Consider the following 25,574-nt stretch of genomic DNA (forward strand, 5'->3'; position numbering starts at 1 on the left):
ATAATACTGATCTGTTCTATGTCCTATACATAGAACAGATCAGTATTAGCAATCATGGTATTGCTATGAATAGTCCCCTATGGGGACTATTCAAGTGTTAAAAAAAATTAAAAAAAATGTAAAAGTAAAAGTTAAAAAAAAGTGAAAAATCCCCTCCCCCAATAAAAAAGTAAAACGTCCGTTTTTTCCTATTATAGCCCCAAAAGGCGTAAAAAATAAATTTAATAGACATATTTGGTATCGCCGCGTGCGTAAATGTACGAACTATTCAAATAAAATGTTAATGATTCCATACGGTGAACGGCGTGAACGTAAAAAAAAAAAAGTCCAAAATTGCTACTTTTTTAATACATTTTATTTATTTTTTAATTATAAAAAAGGTATTAAAAGTTTTTTTATATGCAAATGTGGTATAAAAAAAAGTACAGATCATGGCGCAAAAAATGAGCCCTCATACCGCCGCTTATACGGAAAAATAAAAAAGTTAGAGGTCATCAAAATAAAGGGATTATAAATGTACTAATTTGGTTAAAAAGTTTGTGATTTTTTTTAAGCACAACAATAATATAAAAGTATGTAATAATGGGTATCATTTTAATCGTATTGACCCTCAGAATAAAGAACACACGTCATTTTTACCATAAATTGTACGGCGTGAAAACGAAACCTTCCAAAATTAGCAAAATTACGTTTTTCTTTTTAATTTCCCCACAAAAATAGTGTTTTTTGGTTGTGCCATACATTTTATGATATAATGAGTGATGTCATTACAAAGGACAACTGGTCGTGCAAAAAACAAGCCCTCATACTAGTCTGTGGATGAAAATATAAAAGAGTTATGATTTTTAGAAGGAGAGGAGGAAAAAATGAAATCGTTAAAATTAACTTCTTAAGGTGTTAAGGGGTTAAAGGGGTACTCCGGTGGAATAATTTATTTTTTTTTTTTAAATCAACTGGTGCCAGAAAGTTAAACAGAATTGTAAATTACTTCTATTAAAAAATCTTAATCCTTCCAGTACTTATCAGGTGCCGTATGTTGCACAGGAAATTGTATTTCTTTTCTAATTTCCTTTCTGTCTGACCTCCGTGCTGTCTGCTGACACCTCTGTGCATTTTAGGATCTGTCCAGAGTAGGATCAAATCCCCATAGCAATCCTCTCCTGCTCTGGACAGTTCCTGACATGGACAGAAGTGTCAGCAGAGAGCACTGTGGTCAGACAGAAAGGAAATAAAAAATAAAAAAAAAGAACTTCCTGTGGATCATACAGCAGCTGATAAGTACTGGAAGTATTATGATTTTTTAATAGAAGTAACTTACAAATCTGTTTAACTTTCTGGCACCAGTTGATTTAAAAAAGAAAAAAAAAAAACGTTTTCTAGTCGAGTATCCCTTTATTCAATAGGCTCCAACCCACTGCTCTCCAGAAGGCTGTCAGTGCACGATTGGTATTGTAGTTTTGCAGCTGTAGAGCTACAGGTTGGGGAATCTTAATATAAAAAAGGCCTCCAATTCCAGGGCTGTAGCCAACAAGGCGGCACATCTGTTCCAATTTTAGGGTAAAATTACAGAAATGGATACGAGAACTTGGGCAGCAACCACAGAAATCCATATTCTGGCACATTACTTATCACTATAAGCCAACCAGATTTACGATTAAAGGGGTATTCCGCCCCTAGACAAAGGATAGTCTGATGATCCCCTATCCAAAAGATGTCTGATCGCTGTGGTCCCCATCTCTGCTGCGGCACCCCAGACATATGGTGCACGTAGCGAACTTCGCTCCATGCCGGTTGACTGGCGATGCGGAGGCTTGTGAAGTCACGGCCACGCCCCCCCAATGCAAGTCTACAAGAGGGGCGTTCGTTTAGAGCATCTGATGCAGCGTTGGAGGCTTGTGACGTCACGGTCACACCAGCTGGTGACGTCACTCCCACGCCCCCTCAATGCAGGTCTATGGGAGGTGGCGTGACGGAATGTCACACCCCTCCCATAGACTTGCATTAAGGGGGCGTGGTCGTGATGTCACAGGCGGGGAACGGCAATGACGTCACGAGCCTCCGGAATTGCACCTGACGCTCTAAACAAACGCTGGGTGCAGCAGGGAGATCCCCGCGATCAGTCACGGCCACGCCCCCTCAAAGCAAGTCTATGGGAGGGGGCGTGACGAACGTCGATGGGAGGGGTTCGTCACGCCCCCTCCCATAGACTTGCATTGGGGGGCGTGGGAGTGACGTGACCAGCGGGCATGACCGTGACGTCACGAGCCTCCAGCGCTGCACCAGACGCTCTAAACGAATGCCAGGTGCAGCAGGGAATAAGATTTCTAGGGGCGGATTACCCCTTTAACTATGTCTTCCCATGACTGTAGATCACTTAAGATAGTTGACCATGTTAAGAAACAAAACTTACTCGAAGTTATTTGCTACATCTTCACCAGGTTTATTAAGATGTATAGTAGAGATCTGAGATGCCATCACAGTGATGTTCCCTCGATGAGAAGTCTCACCAGTCACCGGGAGTAATGGTTCATTTTTCAAGGCTGGAAGATGAGCAGAGACGTCAAGAGGGCACGAGTCGTCTCCCTTGGCACCGAGGCTGGCACTGGTTTGCTGGGTGCAGGCATTGGCATGGTAAGTACTGGAAACACTGGTGTCAATCTTAAGGCTTGGACCCTCTGAGGCCAGGCTATTGGGAATAGGGTCTTTTTTGTGGCCTGGACATGCAGGTTGTGCTGTGGCACTGATGGCACGTGGGTTCTCATTTTGGCAGAAAGCTTTAGTAGAAGTTTGTGCTTCACCGCCAGCGAGCCCGTGACTTCCTGTCAGGCGCCTCACAGCTTCTGTAAGTTGGATGTCTCTATTGGGTGAGCTGCCAACGTTATTATTTTCAAGTATGTGCCATGTAGTTTCCTCAACTCTGGCCTTTCCCTCCATGATACTGGATGAAGAAGCCGCTTTGCAGAACACGGTCCTTGCTCGGATGCCAGTGTGATTGACCGAAGGCACCACCCCATTAGGTTGGCCGAAGCCTCCTTTCTCACCAGAGGACCATGAAGCAGACTTTGCTCCAACCTGAGGGGGGTTTGGTGTCGTCTTCTTGTCTACATGTAAAGGCACTTTAGTACTGCTTGGTCGTAGGAAGGAGTTCGGGATTAAGGCCGGCCTGGAAGGATCGGAGGGCAACTTGGCTGCAACACTGGAAGGTCTTCTGATGCCAACATCGGGGAGTTCCCCAGCTGCGCTTGGCAGGTGGAACTGATCTACCAACGAAGAGGTCATGGCACGCTCAGTTTTGGCAGATTTAAGGAAAGGCCTGACTGGTGGATACCTGTAGCGGGTGGAGATCGTCCTATGACTTTCAGTCTTCTGCCCTATAAGAAGAATTGTTGGGTTTTTGGAAGCTCTATGGAAAACAAACGTTCTTTCAAGGGTGTCATGCAGCGGCCTTGGTCCAGTTGCTGGAGGAGAAGGTGTTAAAGGTGTCGATGTCTCAGAGAACAAACAGGAAGGACGAGGGAACATGGAATGAGCGGATCGGTGATTCTGAGCCAAATGGACATGTTCTCTCTTAGGCTTCCAGATGGGCGAGAGCTTTGGGGAAGGGCTGCTGCCACCCTTAGGCTCTTTAGGTTTGTCTGGATGAGAAGTTGGTTTCTGAGGAACTTCACCTCTTAGCTCAGCAATACGTATCTGTGTCTCGCCTGAGGCCATGAAGGGCCATCCCCCAGATATTAGCCTAGTGTGACCGACTCTTCTTAGTGCTTCATCGTTCTGTGGTGGAACCTTTCATCTGCAATAGCCAAGAAGAGAAAATAAGTGTTAATGTTACTACATCATATCATATAAAGATTAAAGGGATACTCCGGCCCTAAGACATATTACCCCCCCATCCAAAGGATAGGGGAATAAGGCCCAGTTCACACTACAGTGACCGCCGACCCACGATGGCCCCGACATATGATCATTTCAACATGCGATGGCCTCTCAGAGGCAGCATCAACATACGATGCTTTTGTATGTCGGGGCCATCGCATAATCTGCTATCCGGCAGCGCAGACTGCTTCAGCTGCCACCGGATAGCCGTTTACGGTGCCCCGTGTGGTCCGCTGACGATCACTTACCTGTCCTCGGGGCTCCGGCGCGTCCTCTTCGGGATCCCCTGCATCGTCTGCGCTCTTCATCGTCGTCATCACGTCGCTGCGCACGCCGTCCTGTCATCCAATAGGAGCGGCGTGCGTAGCGACGTGATGGCGGCGACGGAGAGCGAGGATGCCGGGGAAGCAGAGTCCTTGCCGGAGCGTCGGGGACACGGCGACAGCGATGGAGGGCGACATCAAGGGCAGCGGTGACGGTCCGGAGCGGCGGGGACACGCGAGTATAACCTCCAATACCAGTGGTCTTCAACCTGCGGACCTCCAGATGTTGCAAAGCTACAACTCCCAGCATGCCCGGACAGCCGTTGGCTGTCCGGGCATGCTGGGTGTTGTAGTTTTGCAACATCTGGAGGTCTGCAGGTTGAAGATCATTGTCCTATACTTTACATTGCACGGATCCCTCAACATACGATGGTTTCATCAAACGATGGTCCATTTGGAACGGATTACCATCGTATGTTGAGGGATCACTGTATAAAATTCATCCGTTTTATAAATCCGCTTAAAGGCCGATTTTAAGAGTTTTCATAACAGAACATTAAACCGCCGTTAAAAAATCCCATTCTAGTCTATGGGATTTTTACATAATCCGTTATAACTCATCATAACCAGTTATTACTAACAAACTGTGACAGGTTAAAACGGATAATGTAAAAATCCTATAGACTATAATGGGATTTTGTAACAGCTGTTTAATGGCCAAATTTAAAGGGGTACTCCATTGGAATTTTTTTTTTTTTTTAAGTCAACTGTTGCCAGAAAGTTAAACAGATTTGTAAATTACTTCTATTTAAAAATGTTGATCTTCTAGTACTTAGCTGCTGTATGCTCCACAGGAAGTTCTTTTCTTTTTGAATATCCTTTCTGTCTGACCACAGTGCTCTCTCTGCTGACACCTCTGTCCATTTTAGGAACTGTCCAGAGCAGGAGAGGTTAGCTATGGGGATTTGCTCCTATTCTGGACAGTTACAAAAATGGACAGAGGTGTCAGCAGAGAGCACTGTGGTCAGACAGGAAGGAAATTCAAAAAGAAAATAACTTCCTGTGGAGAATACAGCAGCTAATAAGTACTGGAAGGATTAAGATTTTTAAATAGAAGTCATTTACAAATCTGTAACTTTCAGGCACCAGTTGATTTAAAAAAAAATGCTTTCCAGTGGAGTACCCCTTTAAGGGTTTTCATAATGGAACATTAAACGGATCTTTAAAACAGATTAATTTTATAGTGTGAAAGGCGCCTAAGATTTCAGATTGCAAGGGTCCTGTCGCTGGGGACCCCCGCAATCTCTCATGCAGTACTCACCTGTCTCATCTGCACGAAGCGATGATCGATCAGTGTCTGAAGCCTCACGACCACACAGCCGGAGTATCGTGATGTCATGGCTCCGCCCCCTGTGACGTCACACCCCACCCCCTCAATGCAAGCCTATGGGAGGGGGCGTGAGACTTCAGAGACGGAGCGATCATTGCTTTGTGCAGCTGAGACAGGTAGGTGCTGCATGAGAGATTGCGGGGGTCCCCGGCGACAGGACCCCCGCGATCAGACATCATTTGGATAGGGGATAAGATGTCATGGGGCCGGAGTACCCCTTTTATACGAATAAAAGCAAAGTCTTGGATAAAGTGGCCAACAAGTCATTTTTTCCAAACACCTAAAGAAGTGATCTACAACCTGTGCCCCTCAAGCTGTTGCAGAACTACAACTTCCAGCATATCCAGACGGTCGTAGCAGGAAAGTTACAGGTTAGAGATCACTTCAAGAGATATTCTGGTATCAGAAAATTGTATTTAAATAAAACCAGCACCCGAAAATATATAACTCACTAATATAGTGTTATCACCAATTGTACTGGCTTCAGCATGTTTTAGCTTTAAGCACCCCTTACATGAAGTTGTGTAGTCCTTTTATTGTCAGTGTGGTGGTGCCTCAGCAGCTCCACCCTCTTTCCTGAGACAACGGATCATCCACTGCTGTCTCAGAGGTGTGGCGGGATGTTGTCCATGTACACTAGCTCCGCACCCTCAGTTATGTTATATATAATTAGGGATCGACCGATATCGATTTTTTAGGGCCGATACCGATAATCTGTCACCTTTCAGGCCGATAACTTATACCGATATTCCGGTATAAGTTATCGGCTATTTCAAACCCCCCCCGGCAGGGCAGAAGCCATTGCAGATCAAGGATTTAAAGTGGGCGCTTTAAATCAATGAACTGCAGTGGCTTTTACCAGGCCAGAGACCACCGCCGCCACCCGCTTCTCTCCCCCTGCCTGTCCTGGGGTCCTGCAGTCTAACCACCACAGTTGCCCCATCGCCTCCCCCCCCCCCCCCCGCCATCCTCTGCCCACATACCGCTGCCGCCCCATTGCCAGTGACATTGCGCAGCACACAGCGACAGCGCAGGAGCCAGAAGGATCGCGGACCCCAGGAACAGGTATTTATAACACCGGGGATGGGGGGAGGTGATGGGGCGGCAGCAGTATGTGGGCAGAGTATGGGGGGGGGGGGGGAGGCGATGGGTCAGCGGCATGTGGCCAAAGGATGGGGGAGGCAATGGGGCAGCAGCGGCAGTATGTGGGCACAGGATGGGGGGAGGCAATGGGGCAGCGGCGGTCATCTCTGGCGGGGCATTATCAGCATATCGACAAGGTAATTTACCGATAATGTAAAAAATCGGGAATATTGGTCAATATTATCGGCCAATATTCCTGATTTTCGACATTATCGGTATCGGCAATTACCTTGTCAATATGCTGATACCCGGCGTTGCCCAGTTTTTCCTTCCTAATCCTTGTTGTGGAGGAAAATCAACAGAGGGGGAAGCTTTTCACTTCATATCCCGTCCTCCTATCCTGACCTGTAATATGTGACCAGGTATTGAAATATCTCCAGCCGTACGGAAGTTATGTGGGAACATACATTTCCCATTGATTTGCATGGGACTTAAACAAAAAAAAAAAAAAACCCTCACAAATGGGAGTGGTTAAGGGTTAAATTAAATATCCTATATTTTAAAAGGACATATAAATAACATGTGACCAAGTATTATGGAAATATCTCCAGCCGTACGGAAGTTATGCAGTAACTTTAAACATAAACCCCGACCTTGGCAAATGGGGGTGAGTAAGGGTTAAATCACCTATCCTATGTTTGTTGGTGACATATAAGTAACATGTGCAGGGGTGCGGAAATTAACAAAAAAACTACTTGTCCAAGGGACTAAAGCGGAACACAATCTACTTGTCCCTCAAGAAAATCCACTTGTCCTGGTAGATAAAATAATTTCAACCAAAATAGTCTGATCCCCCCACTAGACCACCAGGGATGGATATAAGATCCTTTAGACACTGCTGTCAAATTAGACTGCGTTGATCTAATGGTTTAATAGCGGTGGCGGTGATCGCAGCCTGTCAGGATATTAGCGGTGTTCTGCTTCTCCAGTTTATATGGTGCATTTTATTTACTCTAATTTATGTGTCAGAAAATGCTGGAAGTTGCATTTAGTTACTAGATAACTACAACTCCCAGCATGCCCCGATACAGCCTATGGTTGTGTGGGTGTTGCAGCATGTTGCACTGTATAGTAGGACAGTTAAGGTTATTGTGTAACATGCTGGGAGTTGTAGTTTTGGTTCGTGTCAGCTGCAGAGCCATAGGATGTGTCAAGGAATACTGGGAATTACAGTTAGTAACTACAACACCCAGCATGCCCTGATACAGCCTATGGTTCTGCAGCTGACCCGAACCAAAACTACAACTCCCAGCATGTTACACTTTATAGTTCTACAGTTTAGGTTACGGTGCAACATGCTGGGAGTTGTAGTTTTGGTTCGGGCGTGTTTGCATCCGTGGGGCTCTTGGTTGGCGGGTGAGTATGAAGGGGGGGGGGGAATTCTGGGGGTGAAATTTAGTGCGGGTGACCAGAAGCACTAAAAATAAAAAATTAGATGGTACAATTGGCAGCAGCACTTGTCCGTCCGCCCCTGTACAAAACATACATGTATACACATATCATACATACACATATACCGGGCCACTGCCCCCTATATTATACAGTATATACATACACACATCATACATAGACACACCGGCCACTGCCCCCTATATTATACAGTATATACATAGACACATCATACATAGACACACCGGCCACTGCCCCCTATATTATACAGTATATACATACACACATCATACATACACCCGCCGCTGCCCCCTATATTATACAGTATATACATACACACATCATACATAGACACACCGGCCACTGCCCCCTATATTATACAGTATATACATACACACATCATACATAGACACACCCGCCGCTGCCCCCTATATTATACAGTATATACATCGACACATCATACATAGACACATCATACATAGACACACCGGCCACTGCCCCCTATATTATACAGTATATACATACATCATACATAAACACATCATACATAGACACACCCGCCGCTGCCCCCTATATTATACAGTATATACATAGACACATCAAACATACACCCGCCGCTGCCCCCTATATTATACAGTATATACATAGACACTTCATACATACACCCGCCGCTGCCCCCTATATTATACAGTATATACATAGACACATCATACATAGACACATCATACATAGACACACCGGCCACTGCCCCCTATATTATACAGTATATACATACATCATACATAGACACATCATACATAGACACATCATACATAGACACATCATACATAGACACACCCGCCGCTGCCCCCTATATTATACAGTATATACATAGACACAAACATACACCCGCCGCTACCCCCTATATTATACAGTATATACATAGACACATCATACATACACCCGCCGCTGCCCCCTATATTATACAGTATATACATAGACACATCATACATACACCCGCCGCTGCCCCCTATATTATACAGTATATACATAGACACATCATACATACACCCGCAGCTGCCCCCTATATTATACAGTATATACATAGACACATCATACATACACCCGCCGCTGCCCCCTATATTATACAGTATATACATAGACACATCATACATACACCCGCCGCTGCCCCCTATATTATACAGTATATACATAGACACTTCATACATACATCATACACACATCATAAATACACATACACTCACACCATAAATATACACCATACACACATTATATATATATATATATATATATATATATATATATATATATACATACACACACACACACACATGACACATACACCATACATATGCACATCATACATACACCTGCCGCTGATACCCCCCCCTAATCATACATTACATACATATACAACCACTGCATGTTCGGCCTCCTCACCTGAGCCGGTTTGAGGCGATATCCCCGGCCCGTACAGTGCAGTCTCCTCACACACGTCCTCTCCCCGCTCTGTATTTTCCCCCGTGAAAACTTGAAACCTCCCCTTGATAAGTGAGGTCCGTGTAGACAGAGCGGGGGAGGGGAGGTGGGAGCTGTGGACGTCCTCATTCTCCCCTTGTCCTCTAATATTATGCAGAGCTGCGCTCTCCATCCTCCGGGGTGAGGTGCAGACTTGTATCGGCTCCTGCGCCTCACACCGGCGTTAAAGATAAATACGGGGGAAGCCGGTCTGTACCTGCTTGCCTGATACAGGGCTAAATCTATAAAAAAAAATAAAAAATAAAAAATCAGCTGCCCGGCGCCCAAAACTACTTGTCCCGGGCGTCGGGCGATAGGATTTCCACAGCCCTGATGTGGCCAAGTTTCATGTTAATATCTTCAGCCGTTTGGATGTGATGCTGGAACATACACACACACATTAAGATAGATAGATCTATTGGGACATTTAGGGAAGAATTAGGGGTGGGTACAGCAGTGTTTCCCAACCGGTGTGCCTTCAGCTGTTGCAAAACTAAGACTCCCAGCATGCCCGGACAGCCAAAGGCTGTAAGCAGAGAGCATTGTGGTCAGAGTGGAAAGAAATTCACAAATGTCTCTGTAGTATTCAGCAGCTAATAAGTACTGGAAGGATTAAGATATTATAATAGAAGTAATTTACAAATCTGTTTGACTTTCAGGCACCAGTTGATATCAAAACATTTGTTTTCTACTTGTTTCCACCCAAGTTCCCCTTTAAAAGGCATGTGGAAGGAGGAGGACACATCGCTGAAATATACGGGCGTACAAACAAGACGCTCTATGTGAGGCCCAGGATACTAGACACCTGACAGGTAACAGAGAGTTGGTGAACACCGAAACCGGAGACGAGAACAATTAGAGCAGTGACCGGTGAGACTCACACACCGCCGCGCTCCGCAGAACACTAATTCATAGTCTCCTCTGCTCCTGACATATTCATGAGGATGGATTAAATGACCGACGATCGTAACCTCAGGGACCGCGCACGTCACACAGTCAGCTCCGCGCACGTCACACAGTCAGCTCCGCGCACGTCACACAGTCAGCTCCGCGCACGTCACACAGTCAGCTCCGCGCACGTCACACAGTCAGCTCCGCTAACAAAACCACTGGACGGGGCTGGGATGAAAGACACTTACTAAAATTTTCAGTTTGCAATATTACCAAGGCCTAAGCCAGTGTTTCCCAACCGGGGTGCCTTCAGATAATGCAAAACTACAACTCCCAGCATGCCCGGACAGCTTTCAGCTGTCCGGGCGTGCTGGGAGTTGTAGTTTTGCAACATCTGCAGGCACCCTGGTTGGGAAACATTGGCCTAAGCAGCTCAGAAAGCACCAAATATTCTTGTCCTGTACTTCCAGGTTATACTTCTTGGTTAAATAGTTGCTCAGAACTGCAATTCCCAGAATGCATTACTTCCCCCACTCTTTATCTCAGTCCTCCCACAGCACTTCTGCCCGTTCCCTGCCCTGAGCTGTTGCAGAAGATTTCATTTCACAGCACATAATCATAAGGTTGCAGCACCTGTCATATTCATTCCCGGTCTGCTCCTCTGCCTTTGGCATCGTTTGACAAAAGGCAGCATGCTGTAACCACACCTCAATTTAAATAAAATGTCCAAATAAAGATGTACAATGTGACAACACTATATTAGTAAGTTATGTGTCTTGGGGTGAGCAGTATTATAGTAGTTATATTCTTGTATATAGGGGCAGTATTATAGTAGTTATAGTCTTGTATATAGGAGGCAGTATTATAGTAGATATATTCTTGTATATAGGAGCAGTATTATAGTAGTTATACTCTTGTATATAGGGGCAGTATAATAGTAGTTATATTCTTGTATATAGGAGCAGTATTATAGTAGTTATATTCTTGTATATAGGAGCAGTATTATAGTAGTTATATTCTTGTATATAGCAGTATTATAGTAGTTATATTCTTGTATATAGGAGCAGTATTATAGTAGTTATATTCTTGTATATAGGATCATTATTATAGTAGTTATATTCTTGTATATAGGAGCAGTATTATAGTAGTTATATTCTTGTATATAGGAGCAGTATTATAGTAGTTATATTCTTGTATATAGGATCATTATTATAGTAGTTATATTCTTGTATATAGGAGCAGTATTATAGTAGTTATATTCTTGTATATAGGATCATTATTATAGTAGTTATATTCTTGTATATAGGAGCAGTATTATAGTAGTTATATTCTTGTATATAGGATCATTATTATAGTAGTTATATTCTTGTATATAGGAGCAGTATTATAGTAGTTATATTCTTGTATATAGGAGCAGTATTATAGTAGTTATATTCTTGTATATAGAAGCAGTATTATAGTAGTTATATTCTTGTATATAGAAGCAGTATTATAGTAGTTATATTCTTGTATATAGGAGCAGTATTATAGTAGTTATATTCTTGTATATAGGAGCAGTATTATAGTAGTTATAGTCTTGTATATAGGAGCAGTATTATAGTAGTTATATTCTTGTATATAGGAGGCAGTATTCTAGTAGATATATTCTTGTATATAGGATCATTATTATAGTAGTTATATTCTTGTATATAGGATCATTATTATAGTAGTTATATTCTTGTATATAGGAGTAGAATTATAGTAGTTATATTCTTGTATATAGGAGGCAATATTATAGTAGTTATATTCTTGTATATAGGAGCAGTATTATAGTAGTTATATTCTTGTATATAGGAGCAGTATTATAGTAGTTATATTCTTGTATATAGGAGGCAATATTATAGTAGTTATATTCTTGTATATAGGAGCAGTATTATAGTAGTTATATTCTTGTATATAGGAGCAGTATTATAGTAGTTATATTCTTGTATATAGGAGGCAGTATTCTAGTAGATATATTCTTGCATATAGTGGGCAGTATTATAGAATTATATTCTTGCATATAGGGGCAGTATTATAATAGTTATATTCTTGTATGTAGGAGCAGTATTATAGTAGTTATATTCTTGTATATAGGAGCGGTATTATAGTAGTTATATTCTTGTACATAGGAGGCAGTATTATAGTAGTTATATTCTTGTATATAGGAGCGGTATTATAGTAGTTATATTCTTGTATATAGGAGGCGGTATTATAGTAGTTATATTCTTGTATATAGGAGCGGTATTATAGTAGTTATATTCTTGTATATAGGAGCAGTATTATAGTAGTTATATTCTTGTATATAGGAGCAGTATCATACTACCGTATATACTCGAGTATAAGCCGAGTTTTTCAGCACGATTTTTCTTGCTGAAAACACCCCCCTCGGCTTATACTCGAGTGAACTCCCCCACCCGCAGTGGTCTTCAACCTGCGGACCTCCAGAGGTTTCAAAACTACAACTCCCAGCAAGCCCGGACAGCCATCGGCTGTCCGGGCTTGCTGGGAGTTGTAGTTTTGAAACCTCCGGAGGTCCGCAGGTTGAAGACCACTGCGGCCTTCGACATCATCCAGCCCCCTCTCACCCCCTTTAGTTCTGTACAGTACTCACCTCCGCTCAGCGCTGGTCCGGTGCTGCAGGGCTGTCCGGAGAGGAGGTGGTCCGGTGGGATAGTGGTTCCGGGCTGCTATCTTCACCGGGGAGGCCTCTTCTAAGCGCTTCGGGCCCGGCCTCAGAATAGTCACGTTACCTTGACAACGACGCAGAGGTGCGTTCATTGCCAACGTATTTCTGCGTCATTGTCAAGGCAACGCCTCTATTCCGGGCCGGAAGCGCGGAGAAGAGGCGCCCCCGGTGAAGATAGCAGCCCGGAACCACTATCCCACCGGACCACCTCCTCACCGGACAGCCCTGCAGGACCGGACCAGCGCCGAGCGGAGGTGAGTACTCAGAACTAAAGGGGGGTGAGAGGGGGCTGGATGATGTCGAAGGCCGCAGAGGTTTTCAACCTGCGGACCTCCGGAGGTTTCAAAACTACAACTCCCAGCAAGTTTTGAAACCTCTGGAGGTCCGCAGGTTGAAGACCACTGAGGGCGAATGATGACAAGAGGATGATGAAAGGGGGTGGGGATGATGAAGGGGGGTGTGTGGGATGATGACAAGGGGATGATAAAGGAGGGATGTGTGGGATGATGACAAGGGGATGATGAAGGGGGGGGATGTGTGGGATGATGACAAGGGGATGATAAAGGAGGGATGTGTGGGATGATGACAAGGGGATGATGAAGGGGGGGGATGTGTGGGATGATGACAAGGGGATGATGAAGGGGGGATGTGTGGGATGATGACAAGGGGATGATGAAGGGGGGATGTGTGGGATGATGACAAGGGGATGATGAAGGGGGGGGGGGGGGATGTGTGGGATGATGACAGGGGGGGATGATGTATTTCCCACCCTAGGCTTATACTCGAGTCAATAACTTTTCCTGGGATTTTGGGTTGAAATTAGGGGTCTCGGCTTATACTCGGGTCGGCTTATACTCGAGTATATACGGTAGTTATATTCTTGTATATAGGAGGCAGTATTATAGTAGTTATATTCCTGTATATAGGAGCAGTATTATAGTACAGTGACCCCCCGACCTACAATGGCCCCGACATATGATCAAATCGACATACGATGCTTTCTTATGTCGGGGCCATCGCATTAAGTGCTATCCGGCAGGGCCAAATGCTTAAGCTGCTGCCGGATAGCAGCTTAATGTTCCCTGTGTGGTGCGTTAAGTAAGGTAAGTATTACTTACCCCTCCACAATGCTCTGGGGTGCCCTCTGGGTCCAGCGCTGGTCTTCCGGTGTCTTCTCGGCCCTCTCCGATGACGTCAATATGCTGCTGCGCATGTCATCCAATAGGAATGGCGTACGCAGCGGCGTAATGACGTCGCTACGCAGGCCCAGTAAGGACTTGCGGAAGACAGCGGAGGACCGGAGAAGACAGAAGAGGACCGGAGAAGACAGTGGAGGACCGGAGAAGACCAGGAGAGCCCAGCGGAGGCCCGGGGTCACCATCGGGAGCGGCGGGGACAGGCGAGTACAGCTTGCTATACTTTACATTGCACGAATTCCTCAACATACGATGGATCCGACAATCCGGCTCGTTTGGAACGAATTACCATCGTATGTTGAGGGACCAGTGTGTATGTATTATATATATAGATATAGATATAGATATAGATATAGATATAGATATAGATATAGATATAGATATAGATATAGATATAGATATAGATATAGTTTTTGACTTGGGATTTTATCCCATTAAAGGGGTATTCCAGGACAAAAAAAAAAAAATGTTTATATATATCAACTGGCTCCAGAAAGTTAAACAGCTTTGTAAATTACTTCTATTAAAAAATCTTAATCCTTTCAGTACTTATGAGCTTCTGAAGTTAAGGTTGTTCTTTTCTGTCTAAGTGCTCTCTGATGACACCTGTCTCGGGAAACGCCCAGTTTAGAAGCAAATCCCCATAGCAAACCTCTTCTAAACTGGGCGTCTCCCAAGACAGGTGTCATCAGAGAGGATTTAGACAGAAAAGAACAACCTTAACTTCAGAAGCTCATAAGTACTGAAAGGATTAAGATTTTTTTAATAGAAGTAATTTACAAATCTGTAACTTTCTGGAGCCAGTTAATATATCTAAAAAAGTTTTTTCCTGGAATACCCCTTTAATTGCACAGAATGAAATCTGCAGTGTAAATTATTCACCATGTCCTTTGCAAACACAAAAAAAAAAAAAACACATCAGAAAAATCTGCAGTGAAGGTTCTCGCTCGTCTGACTCAGCGTATTCCATTGAGGTGACCGACCGGCTGCTCCAGCTGTTATTCTCATGACGTGATCTCACTGGGATTCCAGCAGATTCCTTCAACCACCCGACTGCCAGGAGAACACGGATTCATAAGTGAAGAGGCAAAACCAAATACTTGGTGGCTTAAAGCTTTAGAACGGCTTAGGCTCCTGAACTATAAGTGTTATCATGGGAGCGCTGCCTGCCCTCCGCCTGCACGACTGCCAGCTGAGATACGTGCGCCACAATCTGATGTGTCAACCCAGAGAACGAAAAAGTGAATGGAAAGAGCAAATGTGATGTGTACAGAGCCAAATATAGTACAGTGTACTTAAAGGGTTACTCCGTTCACCAGCGTCCAGAACTCAATGTTCCGAACGCCGGGTGCTGGCTTCTGTGTTCACGCCCGCCCCCTCAATGAAAGTGTATGGGAAGGGGGCGCGATGGCCACCCATAGACTTGCATTGAGGGGGTGGGGCGTGACGAGGGGGCGGGTGTGAAAGCAGCACCCGGCATTCGGAACATTGAGTTCCGGACGCTGGGGAGAGGAGTAAACCTTTAAAAAGACAGGACCTATAAAACATCTCAACTATTCGCTCACATCACTACAAATTCCAGCATGCCCGGAAAGCCATAGGCTGGAAGTTGTAGTTTTGCAACAGCTGGAGGCACCCCGTTTGGGAAGTAACGATCTTAAGTGTAAGAGGGCTTAAAGTGGTACTCTACTGGCCAGCGTTCGGAACATTTAGTTCCCAACGCTGTGCGCGCACTGTGGAGGTCGGCCCGGCCCCCTCATTACGTATTGCCCCGCCCCCTCAATGCAAGTCTATTGGGGGGGGGGGCGCAGCATCGCAAAGTAGACCTCCCGCGACTACTGGGGAACGTTCACACAGGGAGAAATGTACCGATACCGCACCAAGTTAACACATTTACTACTAGGGATCGACCGATATCTTTTTTTTTTTTTTTAGAGCCGATACCAATACTCTGTGGAGGTTAGGGCCGATAGCTTTTACCAGAATATCGGTATAAGTTATCGGCTATTTATCACACACACAACCCCGGCGACACCGCTGCAGATCATTGATTTAAAGCGGGCGCTTTAAATCAATGAACTGCAGCGCCACTTCTCTCCCCCTGCCTGTCCTGGGGTCCTGAGTCCTATCACCACCACCGCGCCCACCATGCCGCACCCCCCATCGCACCGCCCCGGCCATAGACCACTGCCGCCCCATTGCCAGCTTTATAATTACCTGTTCCAGGGGTCCGCGCTACATCTGGCTCCGGCGCCGTCCTCCTGAGCTGTCACTGTGCGTACTGACGGTGACGACGCGTTGAGGACGTCACTCGTCATTGCGCAGCGCACTGTGTAACACAGGACACCGCAGGAGCCAGAAATAGCGCGAACCCGGGAACAGGTAATTATAAAACTGGAGACGGGGAAGGTAATGGGGCAGCAGCGGCGGCGGTCCCTGGCCGGGGCATTATCGGCAAAGTAATTGCCGATAACGTCCAAAACCGTGAATATCGGCCGATAATATCAGCCAAACTGATAATCGATCGATCCCTATTTATTACAACTGCAATGGAGATGGAAATTCTTTACATGTGACCCATATAGACTCGGATTGGGTTTTCTGCCATATTTTTCCACCTCTAACGTCATGTTGTGACTGTGAATTGACGGCTTCATGTCAGGCGTGTTGTTTATCCAGAAGTTCAGGCCGCGTTACGACAGACTGGACACCGAGAAACTTAGGATGAGCATCAATTTATGGTTTATATATAGAAATGATTCACATAAAAAACATGAGTAACTGAATACATTACTGATCCTGTACTGATCCTGAGTTATATCCTGTATTATACTCCAGAGCTGCACTCACTATTCTGCTGGTGGGGTCACTGTGTACATACATTACATTACTTATCCTGTACTGATCCTGAGTTATATCCTGTATTATACTCCAGAGCTGCACTCTCTATTCTGCTGGTGAGGTCACTGTGTACATACATTACATTACTTATCCTGTACTGATCCTGAGTTATATCCTGTATTATACTCCAGAGCTGCACTCTCTATTCTGCTGGTGAGGTCACTGTGTACATACATTACATTACTTATCCTGTACTGATCCTGAGTTATATACTGTATTATACTCCAGAGCTGTACTCACTATTCTGCTGGTGGGGTCACTGTGTACATACATACATTACATTACTTACCCTGTACTGATCCTGAGTTATATACTGTATTATACTCCAGAGCTGTACTCACTATTCTGCTGGTGAGGTCACTGTGTACATACATTACATTACTTATCCTGTACTGATCCTGAATTATATATCAGACAGGAGGCTCATATCTTGCATTAATCTTTCTTTAATTAATGCCTATAGCAGAAAAATCTTTATACAAACGTATTTAATAAAATCTTTTTTTTAAAACTACATATCCCAGCAGTCCCCTGTGAACTCCTCCTCCTATCCCAGCATGCTGGCTGCTATATAAGGGACTGCTTGAAGATCCTCTTCCTCTTTCTTTCTGCTCATAGCAGCAAGTTAAGTATATTCTCTGTGTATTCATTGTATATTAATGTGTATTAATTGTGATTCCGGGTGTATTCAGGGTATCTAGGATTATGCCCTGTATACTCCGGCTGTTATTTTCTCTGTTATTCTAATATTACAAATATTTCGGGGTATATATATTTATATATATACCTATTTTTCTCTTGATACCTAGTTTTTCTTCATACTCTGCATTTTCTGAGCTTTCGCTACCTCTAGCAGCGATTCCTGTCATATCTCTGTATTTGCCTCTATTAGTATTGTCCCTCTATAGGCGCCATCTTACTTTCTATTCGCGCCGTCTTCTTACCTTCTTCCCGCCGCTCGACACCTTTGCGGGCTTCACGATTTCAGGGGGCGTGTCCGGGTGACGCGCACCCTGCGACACGCCTTCCGGGATTCCGTGCGACCTATCACAGGTCTTACAGCCATAGTCTCGCGAGATTACGGCTGTAAGCGCTGGTTGCTGGATCCCTCCTCCTCTCCCAGTCGCCAGTGTTGTGCGAGCGGTGAGAGGAGCGCCAGCATTATAGGTCCGGTCCCAGTTTAGTTATCTTCAGGTAGTTTATTACTATTAGATAGTAGTATTAGCTATTATAAACAAACGACTAATACTTTCAGTCAGTTGCCTACTTGTAGCTTCTGCTAGAAGTTCTTATAACTTCCCCACTCTGTCTATCATGGCTGGTGAAAAATCCTCAGTCCCTTTCTCTACTCTGCCTGGCCAGACTAATGATGGCATAGAGATTGAGGCTTCTCAGATCATGTCTGCGACCCAAATTCAGGACTTGATTAACAAGTCCATTCAGGCAGCTCTGGCTGCAAATATGAGTTATGATAAACCTTTAGCCTCTACCTCTAGAGAGGTGCCCGTTAGGGGTAAGGTCTCACATAAAAGAAAACATGTCTCTGGACATTCCGACTCCCCGGCAGGGGAAGCTTACAATGTGCCCCAGACAGAACCTAAACCGGTCTGTCGCACCCCGCATCCTAATGTACATTCTCGACCCTTGGGCCCCAAGGAGAAAACTTGTAAGGGGCAGAAGTCCGCCCGGCGGACGAAACCGGACTCATATGTCACGTCTACCGACGAGTCTGATGTGGCTGAGGCCACAGGCTCTGATTCTGATGAGGAAGATGCGGGGTTTACGGCTGATTACCCTGATGCCGAACCCGAGACGTCAAATGAGGCGATCCTAGATGCTCTGGGCCAACCTCTTTTCAGCCCGGATGCGATCACACACCCACGCTCCGGAGACTGGGCACCGCTACCACACGTAGCACAATATGTAGAATATTGGACTAGATGGGCTTTGGACCGCACGAACCGTAACAAATTGAGGGCTGAGTGCCCCAGACCCTGTGTAACCAAGAAGATTGCGGTCACGCCGGAGATAGATCCGGTTCTCCTCAAGTACCTGACACGATCAGGAAAGTATTCAAAGAAGGGGATTGAGAGATCATTTAAGTTGATCCAAGACCGCATTCTTGATCTTCTCGGCCCGCTCACAAAGATATTAAATCTTTCAGAGCAAGCGGCATCCACCGCCCAACCGGTAGACCTAGAGCAACTGAAAGGCTGGGCCCAACGTGCTATATGCATGCTGGGCAGTGCGAACACGGCCTGTTCTACTGAACGGAGACGGTCCATCCTGATGAAACTGGAGCCGCAGCTCTCCCACTTAGCGGAGAATGAGCCGGGTCCCTCCGCTGAAGGTCTCTTATTTGGAGATGACCTCATTAAAAATATTAACAAATTTGTCAGCCTGTTTTCCAGCCTAGATAAGGCGCAAAATTCTCTAAAAAAGACGGGCCAACCTGGTAAGGTTTTCGGCAAGGCCGGTAGAAGCAGAGGCCGATCTGCCGGCCGCAATGCCCCATATAGGCCCTACATTAGACCGACACAGCAACAATTTGCTCCTACTCAACCACAATATGCTCTGCCCGTGGTCCAACCGGCCCCTTTCTTTCCCCCTCGAGGGCGACCATGGAGAGGACGTGGAGGTCGCGGATTCCCCAGATCTCGCCCACCGACCGGTGAGTACCCTTTCAATTCCATACACATTGGTGGGGGGCAGGCTAAGATATTTTTTCCACGTCTGGTCCACGATTACAGCAGACGTTTGGATCCTCAATACGGTAGCTGGCTACCGGATAGAATTCCAGTCTCTTCCCGAGTTGAATGTTATACCTCAACCCATACGATTCTCCGCGCAAAACGTAGCGCTCATAGACAACGAGCTCCAGGAGCTCTTGTCAAAACAAGCAGTACAAGAAGTAGACCCATTCTCTCCCGGATTTGTCAGCAACATCTTCTTGGTCAAGAAGAAAGATGGCGGTTACCGCCCGGTGATAAATCTGAGAGGTTTGAAACAACACGTGACTTACCGTCACTTCAAGATGGAAGGGATCCATCTGTTACGCGACCTCCTCTGGCCAGGAGAATGGTTAGTAAAAAAATCGATCTGAAGGACGCATATCTTACCGTCCCCATTCATCACACCTCTCAAGATTCCTACGATTCCTATGGAGGGACCGAATGTGGCAGTTCACCTGCCTTCCATTCGGGTTGTCATCGGCCCCCTGGTGTTTCACCAAGTTACTGAAACCGGTGGTAGCTGCTCTTCGGAGCAGGGGGGTACGACTTATTATTTACTTGGACGATCTACTAATCATGGCCCGGTCCAGGGCACAGGCTGTGACTCACAGCCAATGGGCCCTTTCGTTGATGGAGGAACTGGGATTCCTCATCAATCACAAAAAATCGGTTCTGTCTCCCGCGCAGGAGATGGAGTTCCTGGGTTTCCTAGTGGATACCCAACGAGCCATCTTGATGTTACCAACATCCAAGTTGGCTTTGATTCGCAAGGAAATCAGAGCGACTTTGCGCAAAGGTCGAGTATCACTGAGGGTGATTGCACGCATTGTGGGCCTATTATCGGCCTCTATTCAAGCAATTTTTCCGGCCCCTCTTCACTATCGGGCCCTTCAGCGGCTCAAAGCTCTTCACCTTCGCCGGGGTCTTCGCTATGCGGACGAAGTTACCATCGGTCCGGAAGTTGTAGAGGAATTGCAGTGGTGGCTTCGACACGCTGTCGAATGGAACGGCAGGACTATCTTCAATGCCTGCCCGGACATCATAATAGAGTCCGATGCGAGCCGCCACGGTTGGGGAGCTCGCTGCGGGCAAGACACCACAGGAGGGAGATGGTCCGCAGAGGAGTCTTCTCTCCACATCAATGCCTTGGAACTCTTGGCAGCATTCTTCGCTATCAGGAGTTTTCTCCCTCACCATTCCAATTGTTGCGTACTTGTACGCATGGACAATGTGGCGGCGGTTCAATATGTCAACCGCCTGGGAGGTACGAGGTCCAGAGTGCTGGCGGACATCGCGTCCGCGTTCTGGCATTTCTGTTTATCCCGGGACATCATTCCGATTGCAGAATACCTTCCTGGTGTGTCCAACATCGTAGCAGATTGGAATTCTCGCTATTTGAAGGATTCCAGCGATTGGACATTGGAACGATCTATCTTTCGGGCTTTGAGGTCTCTTTGGGGTCCGTTACACACGGACCTCTTCGCATCCCGGCTCAATCGACAACTGCCTCGCTTTTACAGCTGGAGGCCGGATCCGGAAGCATCCGCAGTGGACGCATTCCGTCAGACATGGGAATTGGGGACGCACTATGCGTTTCCCCCATTCAATATGATAGCCAGAGTTCTTCTCCAAGTACTGAGTCAGAAGGTGACGGTGGTGTTGGTCACCCCTTGGTGGCCAACGCAACCATGGTTCCCCCTTCTTTTAGGGATGGCAATCGACTATCCTCGTTTGATTCCTCACTCGCCTCACCTTCTCACGAACCCAACCAAGGGTCCTCATCCCCTGATATTGGAGGGCAACCTTCCACTCCTCGCGTGGTTGGTTTCGGGGTCCCGGATGCCGGTGGTGACCTTTCGCAATCGGCTAGAGACCTCCTTGCCTTGGCCTGGGCCCCAGGGACTAGATCGGCATATCGATCAGCCTGGGCATTGTGGGTTCGTTGGTGTGATAGACGGCAAGTTGATGCCGTTCATGCACCTGTTTCAGTGATAGTGAATTATTTAGCAGACTCTTTTGAGTCTGGGAAATCCTACAGTTCACTGAACGTCTACAGATCCGCCATATCGGCGTATCATTGCCCGGTGGACGCGTTACCGGTGGGCAAACATCCTTTTGGTATGTAGGCTCTTACGAGGCGTAAGATTTAAGCGTCCTCCCCGTCCTAGGTACCAGTCTACTTGGGATGTCTCCCTTGTGTTGGATTTATTTTCCTCCTGGGAGGATAATGACGCACTCGCTTTAAAGTTGCTATCCATCAAGCTTACTACACTGTTATGTTTAGTATCCATAAAACGGGTGTCGGATGTAAAGGCGCTGGATATTTCCAGGCGACAATTTTCGCCGGAAGGGGTACGGTTTTCGGTGGTTCGTAGGACTAAGACGGGACTTCAATCCGTCTTCTATCCCTTTTTTCCTGATCACCCACGTCTGTGTGTAGTACGCTGTCTACAATCGTATGAGTCGCGGACCGCGACTTTGAGATCTGAATCTTACAATCAGTTGTTGATATCATATGTCAAACCTCACCTTCCGGTATCCTCGGCCACTTTGGCCAGGTGGGTGAGGTCGGCCATGGAAATGGCTGGGATCGATATCTCTCTTTTTGGTGCCCACTCTTCTAGAGGGGCTATGGCCACCAAGGTGGTCACTTCGAGAGGTTCACTTTCGGACCTTCTATTGGCCGCTGATTGGTCGTCCGAGACGACTTTTCGGCAGTTTTATTTTAGACCTCAAACACACGTCTCTGTGTCTGTTGTATGACATATTTGTTATTATTTCTTTATGTAAGCACTGTTAGCTTTAAACTTGCAAGATATGAGCCTCCTGTCTGATATATAAATCGAGATTTTCCTAGCTTGTGACAGAAAATATAAGTTATATGAAGACAGGAGGCGAGTATCTTCCCTCCCTACCCTCCCTGTTATGGTGTTTTTGTTTTCCTTCCAGGGTATTGAAAGGAGAAGACGAAGACAGCGGTGTTTCGGTGCAGCCTGATATATTCTGTTGCAATTGTTCCTTAACAGTTTCGTTCCCGGTTTTCGGTCCTGTTGGCCGGAGGTTCGGAGATACCGAGGAGGAGCTGTCCCGGATTCCGGCGTTCCGTGGTTCTGGTGACGGTCATGCAGTTCGCATAAAGAAAGAGGAAGAGGATCTTCAAGCAGTCCCTTATATAGCAGCCAGCATGCTGGGATAGGAGGAGGAGTTCACAGGGGACTGCTGGGATATGTAGTTTTTAAAAAAAGATTTTATTAAATACGTTTGTATAAAGATTTTTCTGCTATGGGCATTAATTAAAGAAAGATTAATGCAAGATACTCGCCTCCTGTCTTCATATAACTTATATTTTCCGTCACGTTAGCTAGGAAAATCTCGATTTATATCCTGTAATATACTCCAGAGCTGTACTCACTATTCTGCTGGTGAGGTCACTGTGTACATGCATTACATTACTTATCCTGTACTGATCCTGAGTTATATCCTGTATTATACTCCAGAGCTGTACTCACTATTCTGCTGGTGAGGTCACTGTGTACATACATTACATTACTTATCCTGTACTGATCCTGAGTTATATCCTGTATTATACTCCAGAGCTGTACTCACTATTCTGCTGGTGAGGTCACTGTGTACATACATTACTTATCCTGTACTGATCCTGAGTTATATCCTGTAATATTATACTCCAGAGCTGTACTCACTATTCTGCTGGTGGGGTCACTGTGTACATATATAACATTACTTATCCTGTACTGATCCTGAGATATATCCTGTATTATACTCCAGAGCTGTACTCACTATTCTGCTGGTGAGGTCACTGTGTACATACATTACTTATCCTGTACTGATCCTGAGTTATATCCTGTAATATTATACTCCAGAGCTGTACTCACTATTCTGCTGGTGAGGTCACTGTGTACATATATTACATTACTTAGCCTGTACTGATCCTGAGTTATATCCTGTATTATACTCCACAGCTGTACTCACTATTCTGCTGGTGAGGTCACTTTGTACATACATTACATTACTTATCCTGTACTGATCCTGAGTTATATCCTATATTATACTCCAGAGCTGTACTCACTATTCTGCTGGTGAGGTCACTTTGTACATACATTACATTACTTATCTTGTACTGATCCTGAGGTATATCCTGTATTATACTCTAGAGCTGTACTCACTATTCTGCTGGTGAGGTCACTGTGTACATACATTACATTACTTATCTTGTACTGATCCTGAGTTATATCCTGTATTATACTCCAGAACTGTACTCACTATTCTGCTGGTGAGATCACTGTGTACATACATTACTTATCCTGTACTGATCCTGAGTTATTTCCTGTATTATACTCCAGAGCTGTACTCACTATTCTGCTGGTGAGGTCACTGTGTATATACATTACATTACTTATCCTGTACTGATCCTGAGTTATATCCTGTATTATACTCCAGAGCTGTACTCACTATTCTGCTGGTGAGGTCACTGTGTATATACATTACTCATCCTGTACTGATCCCGAGTTATTTCCTGTATTACTCTGTGTACACCTTTTGTGCTGTATCACTATGGATATGATCAGTTTGCAGTCACTGTTCCCTCTTGTGCTCCTCACATTTGCGCTGATAACACTTTGTGTTGTGTATTTGTATTAGGTATCAGGTGGGTAGAACGTGCGTCACCTGATAACGTCACTCGGCCAAAAAGATCTGTGAATCCTGAACAAGACGACACAGTTTACTCCCCATAAAGGACTATTCACGGGGTCTCCACATCCCACCCACTACTCATGGAGGGAGGGTCCGGAGAACAGGAGACCAGCTGTATATACACAGGACTATCCTGGGAGCACAAGGCTTTACTATCCTCAGGTTACAAGGATGACGGGCGGCTGAGGAAGTCATGACAGCTGTAAACAAGCCAGGAAACTGTTGCAAAACTACAACGCCCAGCATGCCCGGACAGCCAAAGGCTGCAACAGCTGGAGGCACCCTGGTTGGAAAAAACAGGTGACATTCAAAGGATGGGCTGCTGTGGATGCAGGACATGTGACAAGCACAGTGCCTGCTGGGAGTTGTAGTTCTCTATTAGGCCTTGTTCACACAGCCAAGTCTACGCGGAATGGCCACCCAGAAAACACAGACAGACATTACGCAGATTTAAATGATCCGGCGGGCGCTAGGACCACTCGGAAACGTGCAGAATAATCCCTGCATGACTCCAGGTACTACAACTCCCAGCAACACAAGCTAAATGTAAGATCACATCTATACATATTCCCTGCATTACTGCAGGTATAACTACCAGCATCCGCCTATACAGAACAGGTACTACAACTCCCAGCATCACAAGCAGAATGTATGCTCACAACATCATCTCTATACAGTATACTCCCTGAACACAGGAACTACAACTCCCAGCATTACAAGTTGACTGTAGGAGCACATCACCCCTATGCATAATACTCCCTGCACAGGTACTGTAACTCCCATCATCACCCATATACAGAATACTCCCTGCACTATCACAAATACTACAACTGCCATCACCCATATACAGAATACTCC

The 25,574-nt window shown here is 45.5% G+C and overlaps 1 protein-coding gene across 3 annotated transcripts in view; it reads right to left on the bottom strand.

Moving 5' to 3' along the window:
* TTLL4 (tubulin tyrosine ligase like 4) overlaps nt 1-25,574 on the bottom strand; it is a 62,535-nt gene that overhangs the window by 35,778 nt on the left and 1,183 nt on the right. For 2 of the 3 annotated variants that reach the window (XM_056536845.1, XM_056536846.1), the window contains exon 2: nt 2,411-3,790. In XM_056536845.1, the coding sequence (XP_056392820.1) occupies nt 2,411-3,711 (1,301 nt within the window). In that variant the 5' untranslated portion in view covers nt 3,712-3,790. Of the gene's footprint in view, nt 1-2,410; nt 3,791-15,353; nt 15,499-25,574 lie in introns of those variants that run through there. The other variant, XM_056536848.1, reaches the window with a different exon arrangement.

The sequence above is a fragment of the Hyla sarda genome, chromosome 8, assembly GCF_029499605.1.
Source record: "Hyla sarda isolate aHylSar1 chromosome 8, aHylSar1.hap1, whole genome shotgun sequence".
In the NCBI taxonomy this organism is placed as follows: Eukaryota; Metazoa; Chordata; class Amphibia; order Anura; family Hylidae; genus Hyla; species Hyla sarda.